Source organism: Candoia aspera, chromosome 5, assembly GCF_035149785.1.
Source record: "Candoia aspera isolate rCanAsp1 chromosome 5, rCanAsp1.hap2, whole genome shotgun sequence".
Lineage (NCBI taxonomy): Eukaryota > Metazoa > Chordata > Lepidosauria > Squamata > Boidae > Candoia > Candoia aspera.
In genome coordinates this window covers 80,869,409-80,895,975 of record NC_086157.1, presented here as the reverse complement: position 1 = coordinate 80,895,975, position 26,567 = coordinate 80,869,409, and the positions used below count along the sequence as shown (strand labels likewise).

The window sequence follows — 26,567 nt, the reverse complement described above, 5'->3', positions numbered from 1 at the left end:
AAAAAGAAAGCAGGCAGGCAGGCAGGCAGACAAAAATGTATTTGGGCAAAGCATAGTCATTTTGATTAGGGTTTTTAAAATCAATCTATCATCTATCTATCATATTTATATAGCTGCCCATCTCACATAAAGTGACTCTGGCCAGCGTATAACACTTAATTAAAAAACAATAAACACATAAAAAAGTCACAATTAAAAAATATCTATAAAATGCACTCAAAACAAGAGGGAATCATATTAACCACAGTAAGGGAGCCATCGCAAAATCTTCCTGGTCCCTAGGACCCCAGGCCGGATCACATAGCCAGGTCTTGAGGGACTTGTGGAATGTTGAGAGGGATGGAGGAATCTCACTTCTGGGGGAAGAAGATTCCACAAGGCAGGTGCTGCAGCAGAGAAAGCCCGCCTCCTGGGACCTGCCAAATGTAATTCCCTGGCAGATGGGACCTGCAGCATGCCTTCTCTGCCAGACCTGATGGGGCGGAGGGCTTTAATTCTAATTTGCATGGATTGGAGATGAAAACCCTGAAGTAAGAACCTTAGATAAAGGATTATGTGCTATAGCAAAAAGTGGAAGTGGAATGTAATAGAACCTATTTAACCATTCAATTAAAAATCAAAAAGAAAATTGGGTCATAAAGTTCATGGCATCTGTTGGCTATACATTAATGCTCAGAATATAGAACAAGATGAGCTTGAACTCTTAGTACCAGAAGGCAAATATGATTTTCTAGGTATAATAGAGACTTGGTGGATATCACTGAAATACAGCAGCTGAAGAACATTTGCTTGAAAGAAACTGAAACAATAGAAGAGATCTTGCACTATATGCTATTTAGTATGTGTTTACTATGTTCAGAAATGGCAATGCTTTAGGCAGCATCTAGATTCAAATAAGTAGGAAAACAAATAAAAGTAATACTTCTGGTGGTGTCTACTTTCACCTGCCTAATCAAAATGAAGGTACATATGATGCCTTCCAATAGCAAATTATAGATCTTTCAGAGAAAAATGGGCTGTTGGAGCTGCAAATCCCATCTGGATCATGTCTATAAGCCTTCAGTTTGCACTGTCAAAAAGAGACTTATTCATTTCAGTGCTGAACTATGTCTAATTACATTCAACTTTGAAATAGACTTTGGCAAGCATGATGCTTCCCTCCCTTGTCCTGCTGACAACTTTTTCCTGGGGTTAGAATGGCAATTGGGATTGTGATCGCCATCACTAAGCAATGTGGTCATAAAGCATAATGTCACGTGACCACATCACTTAGCGACAACAATCCCAGCAGTCCCAGTTGCCATCATAACTCCAAGACATGGGGTTCATTAAGTGGGAAGTGGTGGGAGTTGCAGGTGAGGGGTGTGGGCGTGGGGAGTGTTGTGGGGGCTGGTGCAGGCCACACATGAATTGGGGGAGTCAATACTTTTTAAGTGACTGTACCCCACACTCCTTATGTGTCATGTTCACTGATTCAATGTAGTTTATACATCGTAACGTTTCACATGCCATGGTGCTGACACGCATTTCTGTTTGGGAGGGAGCTGCTGTGAGACCTTGTACCAAGCTCTGTATATGAAATCAGTACAATGGAATCTGTTTGGGTTATGTTATCTGTTCAAGGCCTTTTCCCGCAGACCATCAGAAACTGTTAGGAGCACCTGGGATTGTGAACTTGAGAAGACTCTGCATGGGGAGGGATTTCATTTGCACCGAGGGTTTTTAGTTTGAATTTGGCGTGCTTTCATCATTCTCAGCTTTCTCTGTGATCCTGCATACTATTCTTTAATAAATCAGATATCTTTGAATTCCTGCTCATGAGCCTGATGGTGTTTTAGAATAGGCAACCATTACATTATGCTTGTTTATGTCTGTAATAAAGATTTGATTTGATTTTGAGTTGGGGTAGGCCAGGGGAGGCCGCATGTGAGTGCAGGAAGGCTGTGGGGGTGGATAGCATGATGTGAGCATAGGAAGGCCAAGGGGACTTACCAGAGCAACTTGAGAACTTCCCTAATGGCTTCCCCGTTGACGTTGCTCGGGGGAAGCCAGCAGGGAAGGTCACAAATGGTGATCACATAACCACGGTATGCTGCAACTGTTGTAAGTGTGAGCCAGTTGCCAAGTGCCCAAATTGCAATCACATAACCGCGGGGGAGCTGCAATGGCTGGAACTAAGAGGACCGGCCATAAGTGCCATTGCAACTTTGAACAGTTGCTGAACAAGTGGTTGGTAAGGAAGGACTACCTGTACCCTAGAAGCCAGAAATAAAATTCAAAATAATTCAAAACAATCTTGATACGCTAGGAAATGGGCTGAAAAGAAATGATTGTGATTTGACACAGACAAATTTAATGTTCAGACAAAAATCAAATGCCTAAGGGTGGGATCAAGGATACCTTGCTTAGTAACTGTATTTGTGAAAAATATCTTGGAATAGTAGTTGATTCCAAACTAAGTATGAGATAGCATTGTGATATGCCTATAAACAGGAAAATATAATTATAGGCTTCATCAACAGAAGTATAATTTTAAAATAACAGAAAGTAATAATTCAAGACTCTACTTCAAGTACTATGACTAGCTCTGAGCACCAGAGTTTAAGAACAATTGAAAAAAACTGAAACAAGTTGAGAAAAACTAGGATGCTGGATGAACTAGAAACTAAATCCTATAAAGAGATGTTGAAGTATTTAGCATTTGAAGAAAAAAAACGGAGGGACTTATGACAGCAGTTTGCTAAGAGTTGTGGTTTGACAAATTCTGCAACTTCAAAGGTCCCCATTCCAGGTAAGTACTAAAAACATAATCTGCTGTCCCATATTTGAACTGGAAATTGTACTGCCATTTTGAACTACAGGTAGTCCTCACTTAACAACCCTAATTGGGACCAGCAACTCTGTCGCGAAGTGAGGCAAAACGTCATGTGACTGCTCCACTTAGCGATGGCAGTTCCAGCAATCCCAGTTGCTGCTGTTGAGTGAATCCCATGTGGTGGTTAGGCAAGAACCCACTTGGATCCAAGCCGTTCTTGGGAAAAGGTACGGCACTGCCTCCACTTCAACTCCCTCCATCCATCTATCTTCCCCCATCTTTGCCTTTTAGCCACCCACCTACTCACTGCCACCAGCTGCCGTCATCACCCAGTCCTGCCCATTGCCACTGCACCGATGCACTGCGCACCACTACTGTACCAACTTTTGTGCTGCTGCAGCTGGGACCTTGTCTCACACACTGGCCAGGGCTTCTGTCATGTGCCAGCCAGGTCCTTGTTCTTTCACATGCTGGGCAGGTTGTTCTAACCAGGGCCTTCTTTCATGCTGGTGCAGCTGGGGCCTTCTTTTGTGCATTGGCAAGATCCTTCTTTTGCGAAAGGAGGCCCTGGGCAGGGTGCAAATGGAGGCCCTGGCCAGCACATGATAGAAGGCCCCAGTTGACCAGTGTGAAAGAAGGCAGCGTGAAAGAAGACCCCATCTGGTACAGCAGTGGCAGGGGCAGTCAGCAGTAGCAGGTGGGTGAGTGGCCAAAAGGCAGTCGTAAATGTGGGTGTGCTCAAGTGGGCCCAAATTTTGTTCACATGACTGCTGGGGCACTGCAATGGCTGGGACTTTGAGGACTGGACGTAAGTCGCTTCATTCAGTGCTGTCGTAACTTGAAATGGTTGCTGAATGAATGGACATTAAGCAAGGATTACCTGTAACTAAATTATATTGGCACATACGTGTTCACATATTTATTTTAATGTAGTTTAGATCTTCACTCACAATGAACATCGATAAAACATCTTCAGGGCACATGGACGTAATATGTTCTCTTGATTTATCACATTCAGGTAAAAAGTAGAGCAGTATTTCTCTGAAAACAAAACAAAACAAAACAAAGCATTGCAGCAAAATAAATAGCCATATATATGCCAGTCACTACATTGTTTTAGAGACTCCATGAAGGAGAAAACTCTTTCATGCACTTTTTTAAAATGGCACATGAAGTTTTAAGGGTGGAAAGGAGAATATGTAAGTGCTTTCTTCTTTCTACTGATGGGAACAGAATTCCTCTCAAAGGAACTCAAGATCCAGACTTAATAGCATACAGTCTAACATAGGAGCATCTATTTTATGCAGTTGATAAAGTAGAAATGGTGGTACCATATAAATCTGTTAGCCTCTAAAGGGCCACAAGACCCTTTACTGAAACTAGGGTTATGCAGAGACACTATGTACTTTTACCACTGAGCTTCGGCATCCTTGTGTTCAGCTGGAATTGCCATTTTTACAACACGGCAATCCATAAAACTGCACTTCTGTGAACTAGCATATTAAAGCAAGAATGAATTGCTTTTAAAACTCCATTTACACTAATCTGTCTTCTCAATGAAAACAGTAAATATGTCTATGTCTATATCTATATCTATATCTACATATCTATCTGTATCTATAAAAAAAATTCCCTGAGTTTCTATTTCTCTCCCAAAGGAGCCATGTGCAATAATTGGCACCTCTGGGAGCAATTAGCAGCTCAGGAGGATTTTTTTTTAGGAGGAAAATGAATAAGCTCTTTGTACTGCATTGTGACTGGCTGTATCATAGTGCAGTGATTCCCCACTGGTATGACAGGTCCAAAATCAGTAGAGTGGGTAATGCAACACAGAGTTTAACAAAAGGTACAACTGCACTCTTTCAAAAATGTGTTCAAATTATCATGTCTGTCTGAAAATGTAACTCTTTTGATTGCCTACTGAGCAAAATACAAAGGTACCAACACCCCCGCCCCCCCATATAAACTGTGTGTTTACATACTGAAACTGTCCCTGGAAGAATCTTATATAGGATGTCTTCAGTACTGATCCCACAGAATGTAACTGTATTTTAAGTGGCCATCTTGGTTGGTATGAAATTCACCCTCAAAAAAATGATTTTGTTTATAAGGACACACACTAAGTATATTTAGATGCTTTTATATACTTTATAAACTTGAGTCTTTAGGACCACTCACTTGATGTGAGATGTTAATGTTTGAATCATCTTGGCTTTAGTGATGCTCTGGGAATTTCCAGTTGTGTGTGAAACTGCAACTGACCTCTCTCCCACAACACAGGCTTGATCTTTGTCTTCTTTTGTAGCTTTTGTTGATCCACTGAATAGAAATACCATAGCAATTATTTGAAATATTACATTATACATTATTGCATTGTAAGATAATGTCAGCCCAGAGCAAGTAACAAATTTTATCTTCCTAAGCTCAAAAATTCATAGAGATGGTGACTGTAGCCATGAAGAGAAACATCTACTGCATGGGAGAAAGTACAACCAGACTCCACCGGAAGCATTAATAATGAAGCATTAAAAATGAAGCGTTAAAATTATAATGACTTAGATATTTTAGATACATCTTCCAAAGAGATTCTCTCAATAACCTTTCGTCTCCTTAGAGTAAATAAGGGCTTGTTATGTGGGGCCTTCATTGTGACATGCTCTGATGTTGTATATAAGATCCTCTTAAGTCCTGTTATAAGACTCACTGGAGAAGACACTGATGCTTGGAAAAAACAGATGGAATTAAAAAAAAGAGGCAAGGTGGCTTAATACACTGATGACAGAACTTGTAAGAATCCAAAGAAACAACTACTGACAAATAATCCTGGCAAAATGAGGTCCATTGGAGACTTGGAGGTGACTGAACAACAATGAAACAGTTCCTCCATGGAGAGGTGGGAATGCGTGCCCATCTCTATCCTATTACCCCTCTCTCTTTTTTCAGGAGGAAGACATGTTCAAATGTATACAGCAAACTTGCTCTGAGAACACATGAGCAGTCACAGTATTCATGCATGACTTCTGAAGGGATTGCTTTATGAACATGCGTATTTAGATATTCTTTCAACTAATAAAACTGAAGTCTGCTTTTAATTGCACTGAGCATTAGAATTCATCAAGACAGAGTATCAACCTTTTTTAAACAATTTAATGTGAGTCATATACTGATCTATTACATGTTTAGTATTTAATTCTTAAGAATTAATCATAATTATAATTAATAACTTATCGTAACTTTTCCTTACACTACCATTTGCTTTGTATAATTGGACGTAACTTAGTAGAAAATTCTGCTTTAGTCCTTATAATTCGAAGCATATTCACCTCTGATCTAGTAGAATATTTACTAGATTGATCCTTTTCTGATATTACATCTATATGAGACTTCATGTATTTATCAATGTTAAGCAAATTAATTATATTAATCAATTTTACTATATACGATTAAAACAACTTAATATCTTGATTTTGTTCAGTCTTCCTTGTCATTAAAAATATTGCAAAGTTATACAGAGTGTGTATTTCATTTATTCATTAGTTTTATATCTTGCCTTTCCTCCAGAACCTTAAAATGACATACATTGCATTCAACTCTATTTCCACCCCGCAAAACTATTAACTCTATGCAGTAGATTGAGCTGAGAGATGACCAGCCCAAAGCCATCCTGTGCATATCTATTGCTGAATTGGACTTGATTGGTGCTCCCCCATCCTAGGCTAACACTACACAGTGCAAATAGCAGAAATCAAGAATTTGTCTACCAAGTACACTCACCTTTCTGAGTTTGCTGATAGCATATACTTTTTTTCAGAATTTTCCTCCTTGTTTAGACTAAGGAAACTGTCTGCTGTTTCTTCACACTGTTCCTGTTTTTCTTCATGCGGTTTAAATGTTTAAAACAATAATAAACAAAGTTATTAATCATGGACTTAACCAGATGGGCAGGATGAGAAAATGGGAGAACTTCCTGGAAGCTAGTGTTCTGGAAAAAAGGAGTGGGAAATGTAGTTATGTGGATTTAACCAATGAATTTTACAAGAATTTGAGCTTAGTCGTGGCTTGACCAACAAGAGCTTGGTCATGGTTTCCAGTTATTTGGAACATGAGAAGTCTTACATGGATGATCGAATTTTGACAGAGGTTCCATAATACAACCACAGGATGTGTAAGTAGACCATTACATATTATAATATGAGAATGGGTCACTGTTGTATTATTGCTGCAGGGCAGAGATTTATAGAGACCCATACTGTAAAGCAGTGCTATTTTTGGTCTGCATAGGATAATGGAAGCCTTTTAGAGATGTTTCCATTTCTGATCATTTAGTGTTGTCAGACAGCAAGAGATACTTTTCCTTCCTCCTCTATTACCAGGCAGCAATACTGTTTTTAAATGCAATGCATTCATATTAGAGCATGCCTATAATGGCACAAGTATATTTTCACTACAGTTGTCATCTACAATACAGGCATAAACAGCTCCTCTGCAATTCATTCTGGTAAAGTACTTTACTTCTAATGACCACTCTGATGTTTTGATTATGTCCTGCTACTTCAACTTGTTTTACCATTTACCCAGAGAGGCAGATATTAGCAGTAAAACAAAAAAGTGAATTTTTTTCCACTCCCAACTTCTGCAATCCTTCATCTAGCCCCCATCCAACCCCCTCCCACCTTAGGCACATGTGAGATGTTAAAGAATACCTGCAGATAGAGATTGCTAGCTTTAATCCACATGCAAGAAATACAAAATCCCACAGATTAATATTACCTTTTTGCATTAAAAAAAGTTCTCTGAACATTTCATCCTTTGGCAGATCTTCAGTTTCACTATCAGATGATATAATCTGCAGTGAAACACTTTGATTATAAAGAAGTAGCATGCAAGTCCTAGGCACTGCAAAAGCCACTAAATAATTAGTTTCAACTTTCAACTTAAAACTTCACACAACTTGATTTTTCTTTTTATTATTCACACACTTTAATTTTGTTATGGAGGAAATATATAGATATTTCCTTATCTAGAGTGTACCTTTAATTTCAAGATACTCTCTTGGGAATTACTATAGGTTAGAAATAACTGTTGCTTGCTCAGTTTGTAAAAACAAGCTGAGATACTAGCTATGCTACAACAATGTGGGCTGCCCTTACCCCCCTGCAAGGAACTTTTTTGTTCCCAGACTATCAGTCATTAATAAATACTTTAAAGAGAATGAATTCTTCTCCTAATTTGATGCTGGCCAATAAATAATTGTAATTCTTCCTTCAAATGCTAGAAAAGGTGTATTATAGGGTGTATTATAGGGAGCAAAACCACAAAGATTTTCTATCGCATTTACATTTAGAATGGACTCTTTGGGAATGCTAACAAAATTTATTTTAATCTCTGGTTATTACGCCTTTTATGATCTAAATGATTCTTAAATTACTCTAAAATGTTTGTTTTGCATTACTTTCTGCAAGCCAGTTCTTTTCTTTTGCATAATGCTACTTCTTGTTATCTGTCTCCAAAGTGACTGTAAAAGGGTACCTTCAAATGCTAATACTTTTTTCCCCCCAGTTAGACTACTTACTCGTTGGCATAAGTGCAGTAACATAATTAACTGACAATGGTTAATTCTTTTAAGCATGTGCTAATTACACCAGCATAATCATTTAGGGACTGTCTTTTTCTTCATTAGAGCCAGAGTATACAGTATTTCTGACAAACCAAACAGTCAAGACAGATGAGCCACAAGTAATAAAAACAAACAGCATTTCAAAGCAGAGCTCTAGAGAGCTGGATGCACCCAGCTGAGTAACTTTATGCTACATTATCTGCAATGAAAACTGTTTTTTGTTACCAGGGTGTAATAAAGATAGACAAGTGCATGGCATGTTTATACAATATTACTTAATACAGTATTATACAATAATACTGTTCCGCCTTAACATACAAATTCAACTTAAGGAAAGACTTTGGGAATGGAAGTCATTCTTAAACCTGGGACTTGTTCTTCCAAGTATGTTAGTAATAATAATCACAACAAGAGTATTACAGGAATTGGAAGCGCCTAGACTGGTAGCACCTAGACAGTCATGGCTGATCTCTTGTCTCCCTCCCAAAAAGTGGGGTGGGACCTTGTTAGTTCTCTAGTAAGTGACCAAAAGAAAATTCCAATGTTTTTAGGCCACTTTGGAAAGTAAAGAACAAACATCTCAGAGAAAGGCAACAGTAAACAGGAAGGCTTTCTGTGTACAAGAAAATTGTATGTGTAGGTCCATAGTTAGCAAAATCAAGCTCAGTTTGAGAGACTCTCCATTTATTTGTCAGTAAGTAAAAGTTTATTTCAGTCAAAGACCAGTATAGAACAAACAATTAACAAACTCTTTAAAACTAAAGCAGGAGGGCCAAATATAAAACCCAAGCTAAGGGAATACAAAATAATCAAACATCTGATTAACCAACTCAAGTCAAGAAAAGCACCAACCGCTTTTAACTGCTGAAATTATTCACAACAACCAAGAGTGGTAGATCCCAGTATTAGCCTCTCTGTCCTCTGTTATTGATTGCTTTGCAACAATTCCACTGCATTCTGGACCCGTCATTATTCAATCTTAATATAAATTCCCTGGCAGTCTGTCAGAAGACTTTTTCCCACCAAAGCAAGGACACAGACATACCCCAATTTTACTTTATGCAGACAATGCAGCCCTTCTGTCCCAGACCCCAAGTGGCTTAAACGTGCACTAAGATCATTCACCACTCATTGCACAGATGATGAATTTATTTATTTAATTTATATCACCGCCCATGTCCCCTGACAGGGGACTCTGGGCGGTTTACAAAAGATAATAAAAACGTATAAACCTAAAATTACAATCTAAGAATATAAATAGAATAAATGGATATAAAACCCAAGAGGAGCTGGAATCCCAATCAGTAGGGGGTGCTATGGTGCCAACCATCCCCAGGTGGAGCTGTTACCTTTCCCATCCCAAGCAAGGCAGCAGAACCAGGTCTTCAAATTCTTCCGGAAGGCCGGGAGCGAGGAAACCCGTCTCAATTCTGGGGGCAAGATGTTCCAAAGGGCGGGCGCCACTGCAGAGAAGGCATGCCTCCTGGACCCTGCTAGATGGAATTTTTTACCGATGGGTTCTGTAGCATGCCCTCTCTGCCTGACTGGGTGGGGCGGGTCAATGTTATGGGAATGAGATGGTCCCTCAGGTAACCTTTAATTAACAATAAATTATGAAAAAAGCCAAAAGAATTGCTAATTGCCCCAAAATCCACAGGTGGCAATTAAATGGACACAAAATTGAACAAGTCAAAGTTTTCAGATAACTTGGAATTGTCTTTCAGGCTTCAGGTGGGAGAAATGCACATCTGGATTATGTAGCTCAGAAGGCCCAAAGATCAGCATCAGCAATTGAAACTTTTTACAGAACAAGAGATGCCTTTTTTTTTTAAATTGCAGCTGCCCTAAGCTATTTACAGCCAAATATGCTTACAGCTCTTGTACAAAGAACAGCTTGGCCCTTATGATAATTGTTCAAAATTAGAAATTGTGCAATCCAAATTCTTAAGAAATATCCTCCAAGTACCATGCTGTGTCTCTAATGTTACTCTCTGCTGCGAAACAGGATCAATTAAGATTGAGTAAAAAATCTGGCTAATCTTCTTCAAGTATTGGCTGAAGTTAATTTTTTTCTTAAAAGACTGATCCCCCTGACATTAGCAGACAATTTTAGTGCCATGTGGAAGGGATATCCCCTTGATAAATTGCACTTTTATGGCTTTTCACAAGAGGCCCTCCTTTCTCTGGGATATGAACAAGCCAAGAGAATTCTAACACAACGAGTGCTGGATGTGGAAAGACAAGACCAGTCTCCACTGCTAATGTCTCCCTGAGCAGCGAGTCTTATATGTTCTGACCAGTGAGATATTTAAACCATATTACAGTATCTAAGCTGAGAAGCACCTTAACACTGGCTCAATTCAAAGTTCTCCCTTCAGCTATTTTGGAAGGCAGATACAAAAAACTCTGCATGCTGTTTGACTATGTCCCTGTGATACAGGCGCCATAGAATCTATTGCCTACATTTTACTGTACTGCTGTTTTTATACAGATGTTAGAATCTGTTCTATTTCTCCTTACCTGGTAAAATACCCAAGGCATTCTGACATTTTCTACATACAAGCCTGGTTTCTTATTACAGGGACTCTACTGCCCTGGATGTTGCCAAATTCTGCTAAAATCCAAGCTGACTAATCCAATCATCCCACAATACAGTATAACCATGGCTATCTGTTGAACAAGACTAAATAAGTATAGATAGATAGATAGGTAGATGTCATCTTATTTTAACATAGCTTTATCTTAGAATTTTAGTTCTGTGTCTTAGTTTTAGATAAATAACACTCTCAATAGAAGAGTATATATGTAGCTCAGGGTTCAAGCATGGAGTCCTTGGTGCTCTCTGAGCGTGGTTGTTTGCTTGCAGATGTTTCATTACCTAATCAAGCAGAAAACAATACCCTAATTAAGGAACTACCAAGGAGAAAACCGCACCCCCACCAAAACTGGCAGGGCAAGCTACTGTATATAAACAGGGAGCAAACCCCCACCCTCACTCACACTGATAATGTTACCTAGTTGGGTAATGAAACATCTGCAAGCAAACAACCAAGCTCAGAGAGCACCAAGGACTACACAAAAAATGTTTCTTAGTTCTAGAGACACAACTTAACTGGCAGTAATAGTGATAATTATTAGAGTCACTTGCTTTGATGGGTGGCTATAGAAATCAAATAAATAAATAAATAATAAATAAATAATATTTTCTATTATTCCTTAGCTTCTGTTTTATATTCAGTCCTCCTCTTTTACTTTTAAACTGTCTGTTAATTGTTTTGTTCTATGCTAGTCTTTGACTGAAATTGACTGACTGAAACTCTATTTCTTTGATTATTCAAGGAGTGTGATAGTAGAGTATGTAGATTTCAGTGGAAATTACAAGCATAGAGACTAATTTGTTTGAACCTGGATCTGCCCAGACTGTGTATGGGTGAATGACAAAATCTCATTTTAAGATTTAAGAAGAAAAAAGCCCAGAAAACAAGCATGATATACTATTCTACTCAGAAGATTCCCTCCCCACTTTTGTTCAGACAAGCTTAATTTAGTTATCAGAATCAATGAAAAGTTATCCCTGGCAAATTCCCTAAATCCTCAAACGCCCTCTTGGCTTTTAAAAATGGCTCCCATCCATCCCTGGAGCAGATCTAAATGTAATTATATGGGGCCAGACCCAGGAAAACAAAGCAAAACAAACAGGCTCTTACATAAATGATTTCTGGCTCATTATCTGATTCAATTTTGAATTCAAGTTCTTCATAATATGGCCTTTCAATACATACTGAAGGTAGCATCTGTATCAGAATTATTGAACAATAATTAATGATAGTGCAAAAAAATGAAAGGCTAATTATTGGGGTCATAAAATAAAAATTGCCTTGCTCAAATTATGTACTAATTTAAACAAATTATGTACACTAAATAAACAACTTCAAGATTTAAACAAAGCTAATCTTTTGCATATATGTCCTAATGTAGTCACATTTCTTCCACATTCCTTGTTCTATTTTTGTTAATTGTCTTGCTTGATTTAAAATTTAAAAGTTTGTAATTTTTTTTGTTAATGATGAGATAACCCAACAAAAGTATGTGCTCAGTATGAGCTTTGAATTAACCAATACCACCCCACACCCCAGGCTTCTTATGGTCAATACAGCTGCTTATCCATTTTTAAAAAATGTAAACAGTGCAATGCAGAAGCACAAAAATTGTTTGGACAAATGATATTGCCTCGTGCAACCTGCCCCAAGCTAATAATTTCCAGATATGTGGGACAGAAATTCCCATCATTCCCTGCCAGCATGGCCACAAGGAATCGTACAAACTGAAACTCAATGAATTAGGATGGCACAAGATTTGGACTGGCAGGCTACTTATTACTAAAATTAGGTAGATGCATGTTTGCAACTGCACAATGCTTATTATAAAACAGGCTGACCAATATAAGAAGCAAGGTTGGTCCAGGGTGGGATGAAAAGCAAGGGGAGAAGGAAGGAGCGATGGAGAGAAGAATGAAGAACGAAATAACAAGGATAAAAATTTAAAAAAAGAAAGAAAGGAAGGAAGGAAGAACAAGGATACAATCTACCCACTTGCCAGCCTTTGAATGCCTATGTGGAAGAAAGGATGTGCAGCATCTGAAATGCCTGTACCTCTCCCCCATCCCTGATTCCCCATAAGCCATCTCCCTTTACCAATCTGAAGTTTAAAAATCTTCTTTTAAAATACCGCTTATTGAAATAATCTCAGTTAGGACCATGTTCCATATTTTTGGCATTCATAATTAACAACCACTACATAAACAATTAAAAACACTGTAATTGAAAAATAAGCATTGCTTCATGTATGCAGATAATATACTGTAGTTGTATACTTGAAAAATGAGTATCTATCAGACTGGATACAGAACGTGAATTAATTGCACTGAAAAAACATGAGGTGCATTATTAGATATGTGATCCCTAGCTAACATGCCAATAAGCGTATAAAGAAATATGTATGTATGTATAAACAGGCATGCATCTCAAGACTTGATTCACCCTAACATTCCCTCTCCCTGTTACTTGTCTTGTATCCTACACTTCTCTGTGATTAGTCTGTTCTTTCCCAAACTTTTGGCTATAACAAAATTAAAATTTTACTTCTTCATTACACTCACATTGTACCTTACCAATGTGAAAAATAATGTTTGCTTCCCGTTCAAGAGAGTTCTAAAAACCAGGGGTGATTCTAGCACAGAAAAATGTAAACTCTTATACCATCTGATTTTACACATTCATTTAAGCAACATATTTAACAGAATCACATAATGCAAAGAAAAACTGGAATTTGTATTAGAATAACAATAAGCACACATTAACAATTGTCAGGTGGATTCTTTTCAGCATTCTCAAATATACTATACCTTTGCCATACTGTGATCCTTTCTGTCCTCCAGTGCAGAAATAAAATATTTTTCATCTTGATAAAATTGCTGCCTCCTTTGAGAGCAAGTTGTTTGTTTTGCCAGTGCCTGCTTTGGGCAATTTGATTGTTGTATGTATCCTTTATTTGTATTTTTCGTAGCCAGGTGTCTGCAAGTTTGAGATGAATCTTTATGAAAAGTCTTCCTCTGGCAGATAGTCCTCTAGACATTTTTTGGAAACAGAAAAAACAACAACAATCCAACATCATCTTTGAGCCTGGATATGGACATGTACCCCCAAATTCCCAATTCTATCTGCATCTTAGCTTGATTCTTGAGAAAAGAATGAATCTAAAATTACTTGACAGTAGATACTATCCTAAAGACCATATCTTGCTGGATTATTTAATGTACTGAAGAGCTACAGCAATATATACTGGTTATATTTGCATAGGATGGACATAATCATTTCTTTTTTCCTATTGGACAATCAAGTAAAGTAGAAATGAGAAACTTCGTCTTTAGCTAACTAGGTGGTCTGGCTTTTTTACTTGATTTACAAATCAGAATTGCAAAGTGGGGTCCATTCTTGGTTTAGAAATTCCAAATTTGTACTTCTGAAAACTAGATTTTCTAGTGATAACGGAGGATTCCTCTTGATGCAGTTTTAGTTAATTAAGGAAATACATGCTTCCCCAGAAGAAAGGAAAAAGAGGAAACATTATTATAATGTTCCTTAAATATGTAGTTTAGACCTCGTGCCTTCATATGTACTATTTGTATATATAAATGAAAGTATCAGGTTGTACTGACAATAGAAAAGAATATTTGTAACTCAGAGTTGAACTGTGGAGTTCTTGGTGCTTTCATAGTTGTTTGCTTGTTCAGAGAGCACCAAGAACTATACCGGCAATATTTTTGAATCTCAGTTAATTCCTTTTCCATAGCATGTTTTGTAATAATTTCTACTTTTATCAACCCTGCAATATTTGACTAAGAATTACTGAAATAGATTTAAGAAATGGCCTATATCATGAATAATGATGTATTCTGTACATTCTAATGCTTGTTTTTGTTTTACATTACATTTTTAACATATTTTTCCTTCTGAATTTATTTCTCATTATACAGCTAAAAAAGTAAGGTTTAAATCTCCATTCTTTGTTATGGCTGCTCTACTAAACTGTTTGCTCCGACCCCCACCCCAATACTTAAAATTTAGAAAAAGCAAAGGGATGTATTTCCATACAAGACTGAAACTGCATTTGGTTCAGCCCTGAAGCTTATCTCTGATTTCCATTGATACTAATGATACACACTCCCAAGAAAGTTATATATAGGATTGCAGTCCAAATTACTTACATCCTTACCAGGAGTTTTCCTGTCATCTGTATGCTTAGCAAATCTATGTGGCTGAATCAAACAAAGTTGCTGTAAAAAATGACTCAAAAGTAAGATATTGGTTTTTACTTATTATTCTCATAAATAATAATTTTATTTTGAATGGGAAATGCAGGAAACCCCCCCGACTATTGCCACCTTGAACATTTACTATGTAGCAGACAGAATATAAATAAATAAATCAACTAATATTCATGGGATGGGGTGGCCCCTTACATCCCTAGAAAATATAGACAAAAATTTCCCACCCCCCACCTTACTGCAGATAGGCACAAAATTTTGAATGACATTATAATAGGTATGTTAGTGGTCTTTTGATTGTCACTGAAGTAGTTTCAATAAAATAATTTCCTCAAATTACAGATCCTTAAGAAGGCTTTGCACATAGAAAACCCTTGGCCTCTCTTGCTAAAATGTCTGTGGTCACATCTTGGCTTACACAAGGGAATCAGTTTTTCTTACTGGGGAGGGAAGGGAACAGAGCTGTGATACAAGGTATCATAAGGGACGGCAGGCCTACTGTTTCAAGTTTTTTGTATTTTGTAAGTTTTTGGGAAGACTTACCCTCCCATTTTACTTCATATTAAAAGAAAAGAGAAGATAAGAGATATAACACTGACAAAATGTAGCAGTGGGATCTTGGGGACTTTCAAGGTTTATAGAAAGTGTCTGGAAGTTTGGGGCACAGGTTCTCCAACTCTCCTACATATTTTAAAAGTCCATTATCAATTAGAGTAGGAATCACTAAGATGGTTGGATCAACATCCTGACTTTATAGCATAATATGCTCCCATGTGCCCCTTTGAGGCAAAGATTGAGGGCTGCAAGAACAATTTCTGTCTTTTCTATGCATTTAATGTGTCATCTTACCTGTCTGACTACCTTGAAGAAAAGAAATGAGTTAAACTTCTTGTAAATCACCCTGACTGTTCCATCTAATCCAGGAAAGGGCATAATTATTCTCTGACACCATCCCTTCCCTTTACTCAAAATTTCATCAACCTATTTCCTAAAATTTGCCACAGATCTTCCTTCATCCTATAATCTATTTAACTGCAAATTCTGAGACATTTTGTTGAGTCTTGAAATAGGCATTTTTAATAAAATTAGAATTTATAGGAGCAAATCCTACTGTATTGATTTCTTCCAAATTTGTTATACTTCATTTAACAGTAGTGATACAGCAGTCTACATAACTTCTGTCCCATTCTAATAAAAACTGAAAAAGCAATGGACATCTACAAAAGCACCTATATTAAAACCAGGCAGCTCGACCCTCTGCCACCTCTCCTCCTCCTTTTTCATTTTAACGAAAGTTGATCCATTTCATCTACCTGTAATGCTTTAACTTTGTGGAAATCTATCCTATGATAGACATACAAACAGATATATATTTACATTTCCTCATGCTAGGTAATCGGAATAGAATGCAGAGTCTGTTTTTTCTGATTCATTTTTTGGACCAAAAAAATAGGGCTGTGAAGTAGGTGAGATAATTCTTACATGGTCCTGGTAAATAATCCTCTCCAACATTTTGATGCATTTGGGATCCCACTTCTGTCTTATGTCCAAAATCACCTACCCTCCGAAATACCAAAAGTTTAATTATTAAAAGTTTAAGTAGGATCCTGTATGATTTAATGAAAAATGGGAACTATTCAATTCTATCCAGATAAATTCTAGGTCAAAACATTTTCATCTCTATGATAATTTCCTTAACAGCTCACCCGAGAATGCAGATTTTCCAATTTCCTTTTATGCTTCTGAATGGTATCAGTGAGTAGCTTTTCTTTGTCATTCAAACAATGAGTTGGGTTGAAGGTGCCCAAAGGGATGCTGGGCAAATTCTCTGGTACACTGCACCTACCAAATTATATTGATGATTGCAAGAAAAATATATTATTTGAAGAAATAATTATGGTCTCTTCTTTATGTTCTGTCAAAGACCTGATTCTGGAAATGACTCAGACACCAAAAGTAGCATGGCTGGGCACATGCTTTCATGCTACTCATGGCAAAAGCCTAAACCCACAGCCACTGAACATGTGCATTCTCTGGCTGATGTATTTTACATGTAGGTGTATAAAGTACCTCAAAACAAACAAATGAAGACATAAGCCAAATATATGTATTGCATGTACAAGGTTTGCATGGGTGGTACTAATATTATGTCATCCTGGCCTAGTGTTCCATGAGCTATGTAAAATGTGTAGTACTTACTTAATGTTGTCTTCCCATGATTTCTAAATCTTTTGCTACTAGGGCTGGTGAAGACATGCCCTGGTATTGCTATGGTTTGGACAAATATTGCTCCATATATTTTGCCCTACATCTTATGGTGGTATTTAGACATTCAATCTAGAATATTTACTCAATACAGGTAACTATTTCACTAATTACAAAGAAGAACAGAAGTTTTTCTGAACACTAGATCCTCAACAATTATTATTGTTAATGTTTATAGCAGTAATATTCTTTTATTAAAATGACTTAAGGGCATGCTATAAGTGGTTTGCTCTTTAGGTACTGATGTTGAACTTAAGAATGTATTTCTGAATATGTTAAATATTAAAATATTAAATATAGATTTATATATCAGTGTATTATAAACTACTTATAAATGCAACAGCCTTGAAAGAAATGAAACATAGTTGGTATGAATATAAAAAAAAATACCAGTCTGATGTCTTAGGATCATGTACACATGATGGAACAGTGCAGAGGAAGGGAACTCTGCTGACAGTGAAAGGGTGATTTACTGTGATGTCACTACTTACTTATTTTCTAGAGTGTTAGGATTTCTTTCACAATTCCAGATATTATGATGATCTTCATTATTTATATCAGTATCAAATGGCAAGACTCTCCATTTGAGGCAAACATCTAACGAATTAACAGAATTAATCTGAAATTAATTATAACATCATAATAAACTTGATTTTACATGGGACATTAGCTGATTACCTCTATCATTTATTTTAAATTATCAGGAACTTGATACCTGTACTACAAATCAGAAAGTATTACTTAAGTTACAGATTTTTTCCTTTAGAATAATACTATGTTCATCTGAAATTAGCTTATAAAACATATGATATGCATAAAGTAGTTTCCTTCTAGTTGAACTCAACTCCTGGTAATCACATCTATGTAGTTTCCCTGGAGACAATATGGAAAGAGTTTGCTATTGCCTTCCCTGGGAAGCCTCAGCCTGGGATTTCCTGATAATCTTCAATCCAATATTAATCAAAACTAACCAGGCTAAGTACTGTCACAATATTCAGTGCACTCAGAGGTGAAATACACATTTTCCCAGATCTGTGGATTTCATCTGGACTTCACTACAAGGTCTACCTATAATGATTTTCCCTTTCTGCAGCCTTAAACATTATAATCTAGAACTTTTGTTGTGAGACTCTGGGGGATGTAGCCAAGGTATTCACAGGGGATATATGTAGTTCTCAGTCCTCACCATGTAAATCTTTGTGATAGATATGATTCACATCATGCCACTCCACTACTGATTTGTCTTTATTAAAGTATAGCAACACAGTGACCATACCTGTATTGTGCCCACCCCATGCAAGAAAGGGAAGATAATCCTTCCTCACAATACAATTTCTTGGAAAAATTCACATCAGCCAGTTAAACACACATACACACACTCCAAGGAGCAAGGGTTGTCTGTACATTTTTACCCATGAGGGAGGATGGAATGATTAAATTCCCTCACCCCGTAGATTGTAGACGTTATCAAGATTGGGCAACCATGTGCCTATATTTTAGCAAAGAAAAATCAGAAGTGTGGCAGCAAAACATGCATTTTATAAATTGCATAGACTTTAGGTAGGAAAATGGGTATCAGAAAAAACCTTAAACTGCACTTTGAAAAATTGGTAGGATGAACAAGGGCCTGTCAAAAGAGATCAAACCTTTAAAAAAAGTGTATTTGTACATCTCTCTTCCATCTCAACATCCCCAGGAATGCCACCACATGAAGAGTTTAAAATAAATAAATAAAGGTTTTCTATCTGAACCTATCTCAACAAATAGTTGGCAACTTGCCTATAATCCTTTTTATCTTACAGCAAGGCCAGCAAAGACATTTGTTATATGCTGCTAACCTTTACAATAAAACATGAAGGAAATCTTTTACATTTGCTGCCCAATAGTCTGCTTTTAAAGGCAGCAAAAAGTGAAACAAAGGAAGTGTTTACAAAAGGACCTTTTCAATGAAGGAGGAAGTGAAAAACACATCTGTGTGCAGCATCTGTGAAGAAGACAGCTCAGACTCTTTTCTTTGAAGTCACAAGAAAAAAAGGCTTTTTTAAAACATTTGGCTGAATTCTGTCTTTACTCCTTCCTTTTCTCCTTTCAAACTGCCCAGCTGTAGAAACTCACCACACTGCACAATGTCAGGAATTTCTGCTGCTCGTCTTCTGTTGTACTGAACTGTCTCAGAAGGTCTTTCATACCATTTATCACCCAGATATCCAAAATTATTCCAGAACAACATTTCTCCTTTTTGACCTTGGAAAATAAATAGTTGCAATATTACATTACATGTCACAGCGAAGCAACAATAATAATTTCTATCAGGTCAATTTGGTCTGGAAAACTATGAAGAGTGCCAGGTCCTCATCCAGAACATATCTAGGCCCTGGGCAAAAAGCAGTTTCTCCCAGAGGCAGCAACGTAAAGGGGAACCTGGGGACTTGAATAGGGCTGATGTTGGTAATTTTGTATTTCTTGAGGACAATGTCTTATATTATTTAGACTGATAAAGCTCTTGTTTGGTTAAGCACTGTAAAAATGAATCAACATCAATTAATTTTCAAGCATATTTCTTTAGCAATTTCCAGCTTTCAAGTCAGTTTTGATTCCTGGTGATGGCATGGACAGTCTGTGCAGTTTTCTTGGCAGCATTTTTGGAAGTGATTTTCCACTGCCTTTTCCTAGGGGTGAAAGGGAATGACTAGGCGAAGGTCACCTAGCTGGCTTTATGCCTAAGGCAGTAGCAGTATTCACAGCCTCCCAGTTTATAGCTTTGTGTCTTTAACCACTATATCAAAATGGCTCTCTCCCTCTCAAAAAAAGTACTAATTCTATTTTTAGCCTCTGTTCTTTCTCCTACAGTACATTGTTCATCCTCCAGTGCTCCTGGGCATTACTGAGAGAATGGGGATTCAAATCCTGGCAGAGTTATGTCTTGCCAGAAAAGGAAGGAACAATATTATTGCTCACCCAGCATTACAGGAAACAACTAGGACAAAATGCATTGGGTGAAGTGCAGCATTGGGGGGGGGGGGCATTAAAACAAGCAAGTTGGTGGCCGAAGCAGTGTGATCCAACTAGAGGACAGAGACCAAATTTTGTTTATTGCAATCCTTTGTGACCCACCTGTCTGAATAGTATCTAGCAGCCACCAGAGGTTTCAAAGTTTTCTGAGTTTTCCACCTGCCTAGGATTACATAACCACTTACATTTAAACATGAGAAAAGGACCCCAACTACCGCCATTGCTATTCTGCTTACAAACATCAACAGAATGGTTGTTTCCTTAAGTTACATGTTACTTGCAGTATTTGTTCAATCTATAATACATAGAGGGGGAGGAAGACAGAAACAAGCTCAGGAAGCAGCTCCTATTCTTATCCTAACCAACTGCGATATTAACAATTCAGCAGCCTGATGGGAACAGTGGAGCCAAAGACTGCTGGCTATGGAGAAGCCAAAGGTAGCTGATCTTTCAGAAGGAACAATGTTGTTCCATCCCTGCCCATTTTCCATAACTGAGTAATATAAGCTCTGAACATTATTCATATATAATACTCTCCTTGTAAAGATTCTGAGTACCTAGGCTAGCCTGGATTAATTCTGTCTTTCAACATCCTGATGTGGAGTGTGGATCTCTGGAAAGAACCCTAGATGTGAACAACTTCTTATTTGGAATTCCAATTAGTCGGTGTTTGTTCAGGCAAGTAGCTCTGCTCAGATGTACAGGTCCTTTTGCAAATAAGTGAAATATGGAAGTCAGAGGGTCAGGGTAGCCCAAGACCATAGCTCTGTTCCTTCATCAAATTGGCTGAACCACTGGGGACCTCTATATGCTGTCAACTGTTTGCAGATGGGCTCACTATACAGCACCACTTATTTCCAATATTTCACAAAAATGTTCCATTACAAACCAATAAGAATACCACAGTAAAAAATTGGTATTCCATGTAGTCATGCATTATATTACATTACTGATATGTATCTACATTCAATCTGTATATGCATTTTGCATGAACGTTATGGACATATCATCGTTTCTGCCTTAATTTTCCATTTTCTCACACTGATGGGAAAAGTCAGAAATAGTTTCTCCTTTTTTAATCTTCCCAATCCTGTGAAGGCTCCTACTTGCCTTCAGGTGAATAAAAGTATAAGCTTTCTTTGAACCTTCACAGTCAATGTAGAAATATGAAGGAGTGAGAAGATGGCATCAGGCAAAATGCATGGGGAAGTTATGAGCAGGGCTGGTGTGCATGACCGTGAGCCCCACTAATGCTCTGAGGTATCCCACTGATGCTCTGAGGTATCTCACTGATGCATAGCGTCTTAACAGAACTACTATGAAGCTATGGTTGTATAAATCATCTAATCAAATCAATGACTACTTACTTATTCCCATGTCTTTCCAGTACTGAATAAGATAATTTCCCATTGATTTCAACAAGTGGCTGTATTCCTTAATGTTGGCAAAAGCCTGCTTGTTGTGTGTGGGTTCCATAATATCTAATGGCACATCTGTAACCCCCACAGCTCCAGCACCAAAACTGCAGAGATGAAAACATATGTTAAATATGAAGGAATGGATCATGATTTTAGTGCTAAATTCTTTCATTTTTATCACTTAAAAAAATTATGAGATCAAAGATCAAACTCAATTTTTTTTAAAAAAATCAATACTTTATAATTTTTATTTATAATCAGGAATCTGGGTTTATAACTCACCCAATTAAATCAAACCAAGGTAAATAATTTGTAAGCAAAACAGAAAAATGGTTCTTACATGTTAAAGTAGAAAACTTACTATGGTCCTACATTTTTCTGTGGTCCCAATTTCTCAAACATTCTGATCAAACGATTATTGCTATAGATAAGCATTCCCTCTTGACTTCTGTTTTGAATGTTAATTCCAAATGTTATGAATAGCTTTTTTGGTCTTCTCAGATTTCTGAACAGAAGCAAACAAACAAAAAAAACTCTCTCTCTCTCCTTTTAATAAACACACATATACCCACACCTTCACCCATATATACATATACTGAAAAATCAATGGCAGAGAACCTGGCTTGGCTCAGGGGCCCTTATTGTCTTCATCAGGACTGAAAGCACTGGAAGAGTTGTGAAGCCATAGCATTTTGTATTAACTGGTATGCTAGTCTTCTACCATTTGCAAAGACTGCTGAACCTCAATGTGCCACTGTATCAATTTGTTCACTGTAGGAATGGAGGAAAGCTGGGCACCAGGTGATGATGTTTAAGGAAATGCTGTACAGACCAAGAAGGTATTTGAGGTGCATAGGTATTAGGATGAATTCTGTTTAGGGATGAAATGCGGTGGATCCTATGACTCAATGGCAGGGGACAAAAACTGAAACTGCATGGCCTCAGCAGACAGAATATAGTGATCTTGGGGGAACTGTCCATGTTGGGCTGGAATTTGGGTGTCGGACTATTTCAGAGAACCATTTTAGAACAGAGTCTTGAGAGTCTAAAACACAATTAGACTAATGAGAAGCATTTGGAATGGAAGGCCAATACAGGTGATGTTCTGCTTCACTATATTTTGGGCTGTGCACTGATCAGGACTGTAAATGTTGGCACTGAAAGGACCAATGATTCTGTTGATAAGAAAGGGATAGCATGGAACTGACCAAAAATGGAGAGAGATGCTCTTCAGAAGCAGAATGAGCATTAGAGTATGTGATCAACTAAGATATTGGTGATGTTGATACAGCAGAATTGGAGAAAGCTGAAATGGAGAGGAATCTGACACTGCTGAAAACAGAATGAGGAATGAAACAGGGCCTTTATCTTTCTTTTTTAGCTGTAGTTGGAATTGAGTGGGGAAGTCCCTTAGAAGACTTTAAACCCTTAGTGGGTGATTTCCTCAGCATGGATGAAGGTGAAGCTGAACCCTTAAAATTCAGTCAATCTCTTGAAAAGATGAGGGAACCACAAGACAATCTGGGGTACATGGTATGAGGCTTGGAGGAAAATGAGGGAGCTGTAGTAACTTTGGAATCTTCCACCCTTAAAGCTTGATCCCAAATGTCACAAATGAAAAGAACAACTGCAACCACCTGTTTAATAAACTGGCATTTTGTGACATTTCTCCAAAACAAGAAGCCAGTTTTATGCCCATCACAGAAAAGTTTTCCACTTGTGAAATGGGAGTCTCAGAGCCATAAGGCTGAAAGCCAGATGCCTACAACAAGACAGCAAACGTCCTATGAATAATTTCATCTAAGGAGTTGAGGATGATAAGGAAAAAAATTAAAAAGGAAAAAAATAGAGAAATTCTGATAAAGCAGATGCATGATATGCTCAAAGACAAATGCACTAATACTGTGGTGGTCAAAAACTAACTGAAGTGGTTCAGCAGGAGCCATATCTAGGAGAAATTGTATGTGTAATGATGGTGCTCCCACCAAACAACTCTGTAAGCCAGAAGATTCCAAACTGGGTTCTGCAAAGACACATTACCTATATGTGTGAATTGCAGAAACAAAAGTGAAGAAATTGAGGCTATTCGTATCAGTGCATTTGAATAATCATTGGTCTCTGGTCTCAGGTGTACTGCAGTATCTGCAGACTGTGAAAATGTGACAAAACTATGACACCTGGAACTGCCCTAGAACTGATTTGTACATTTGTACAACTATCGGTGATATAAGGTAAGCTATTTTGGCTTATACTTCAATTTCTTCAGTTGCAACACCTTTTCAAAAAAGTAAATTATTATACGTCTTAACTTGCCTTTGTTTATCTTCCATTTTTTCTCTTACTCTCTTTTCTTCCTCCAGAGCATCTTGTAACACAACTTGCAAAAACTTTTTCCCCACAATATCAGAAAGGAAGAAGAAGTTACTTCATTGTGTATTTATTCTGAAGAACATTCTAAGGCTAAAAGAGGGGTGGGAAATCTACAGCCTTTAGATCCTGATGGTATAGTTCCTGCCTTTTGGGTTGGGGGATATATTAAAACTAAAATGTAAACCGTGAAGTAGACATATCATAATTTAAAAAATGAAGAGTCCCTCAAATCCTAACAACCCCCCCCCCCTTTCGCCCTTTTAATTTCTTGGCTACAAAAAGGTTACCTTCCCCAGGTTAAAATAAATGACACATAGATTACATTTCATTCTACTTTAGTTTGTAAATTAAGGAACAAACTGGAGAAGGATAATGTAAATTTCATTCTTAGAAGTTGACCTTAAATTTGGAATGGAACCTATAAATTAAATTAGAACCTCATTCTATTTCCCCCCCACATTTTGGAGGAAACACACACAATATAGTTTATGACACTCAATGAAGAACATTAGCTATTTATTAGGACTCAGCAACTCTTACACACTTCATCCCTTTTTGTGGTGCAAGACAGATGTCACAGAGTGACTGATGGTAGTTACGGCTGGGGATGCATGTGACTTAAGAAGAACAATCGCTTGAGAGAGATCATGGAAGCTTTTTGTTTTGTTTTGTTGTTTTATGTACAAGTTTGTTTACAGGAATTAGGGGAAAAGCCAGAAGTATTTACAGCAATGTGTCCAAAGTCTCCTCCTCCTTCCTATCTCTTAAAAGGCTCTGATTTTCTCTACTTCCCTCCCAGAGCTACTATATTTGCTAGCAACCACCTGCTCTGTTGCTTAGCTACCAATTCCTCCCCCTTCCTCTTCCTCCCCCACCAGTTTTTGACTAGGTGAGAGAGATAGGTAAGAAGGGAACTGATTTACTTTGATGTGCACTTAAAGCCTTCCCCATTTTCAAATCTCAGCAGCCTATTACTGGATGCACTTCCCTCTGGGTCTTCTACCCAACCCTTTCTGGTCCGGGGCTTCCTAGAGGTCTCCAGGCATCCCTCCTTCCCATCTACCTTGGGTTTGGGGTGAAGTACATCCCTTTGTCTGGTTCTTCCTTTCTCTTCTGCCAGAGAAGCCTTCAGCTGACATCTTCTCCCTCTGGGACCAGGAAATAGCAACTGCCCACTGCAGTGGCCCAGCACCATCACAGCAATGCCTTTCTCCAGCCACCGATCTCCCACATAGTCACTCCAAAAGCACATACTGCCTTGATGCCTCAGAGTGGCACAGGTTCAAAGTAGCAATGAGTTTTTCCCATCTTTCTTCTCTCTCTCTCTCTGGCTCAAACCAACAGCATTTCCCTCAGCAACAGAGGAAGAGGGTCCCCTCCCCGGGTTTTAGACCCAACACCTATATATGAGGCTTGGCCACTGAGAATGCTGCCTGCATCTGCCCCACAAAAATCTTGGCTAGCAGCCAGGGCAGCTCCTCTGACAGCACAGCTGCCCTCCAAGGCCATACCTGAACTGCTTCTTCAGGACCATTTTCTCCAGTAGAATCTGCTTAATCTACCCAATCTGGCTGGGAAATGATATTGCTGGCACCTACCCCTAAAGAGATCAGGACGGTGGGAATCCTGAAAATGATATTCCCAGAGGCAGCCTCTTCACAAGGAACAACTTATCCTCTGAGGTTAGGCGGCCTCCACCCTTTTCTCTCTCCTCTTCCACAGGGCTTTTGGGGAGTGTATTTGGAAGACAGCAGAACACTTTGTGAAAAATTTTAGGATGCATGTAAGCTGCCTACAGTCATTTGAGGAGGTGGCTACAAATAATTGCTATGAATGAATGAATGAATGAATGAATGAATGAATGAATATCCATCCATGCTGCATATGGGTGTGTTATGTTAGCACTAGTAATCTAAGAATCCTTTTATCCTTTTAATTGAAGATGAAAGGAACTGTATTTGGTACTTCTTCATGTAAAAGATGTCCTCTGCCGAAGAGCAATGGAACTTCCACTATTCTAAAATCATATTTCTAGTAGACTGATGATCAGAAAGGTTTATGAAACCCATTAGTTGTTAATTAACCAAGTATTTTACTGCCTTGACTTGGACTATATAAGACCTATTTATGTACTGTATAGCACCCAGCACATTGTGGACACTGTACGTATATTTAGCTGGGGGCTTTGAATTATTAATGATAGTCATGATTCTGTAAGCATAAAAATTCAGCATAGAGGGATTA

The 26,567-nt window shown here is 37.9% G+C and overlaps 1 protein-coding gene across 1 annotated transcript in view; it reads right to left on the bottom strand.

Annotated features, from left to right (window-relative positions):
- Positions 1–26,567, bottom strand: part of MORC1 (MORC family CW-type zinc finger 1) — a 57,713-nt gene that overhangs the window by 5,715 nt on the left and 25,431 nt on the right. The window contains exons 12-24 of the mRNA XM_063305576.1: positions 24,267–24,340; positions 22,315–22,458; positions 21,903–22,057; positions 19,639–19,767; positions 18,015–18,120; positions 16,965–17,100; positions 15,199–15,267; positions 13,837–14,058; positions 12,140–12,226; positions 7,586–7,661; positions 6,590–6,689; positions 4,994–5,134; positions 3,766–3,856 (exon numbers count right to left, since the gene is read on the bottom strand). Coding sequence (XP_063161646.1) covers positions 3,766–3,856; positions 4,994–5,134; positions 6,590–6,689; positions 7,586–7,661; positions 12,140–12,226; positions 13,837–14,058; positions 15,199–15,267; positions 16,965–17,100; positions 18,015–18,120; positions 19,639–19,767; positions 21,903–22,057; positions 22,315–22,458; positions 24,267–24,340 — 1,530 coding nt within the window. The remainder of the gene's footprint in view (positions 1–3,765; positions 3,857–4,993; positions 5,135–6,589; positions 6,690–7,585; positions 7,662–12,139; positions 12,227–13,836; positions 14,059–15,198; positions 15,268–16,964; positions 17,101–18,014; positions 18,121–19,638; positions 19,768–21,902; positions 22,058–22,314; positions 22,459–24,266; positions 24,341–26,567) is intronic.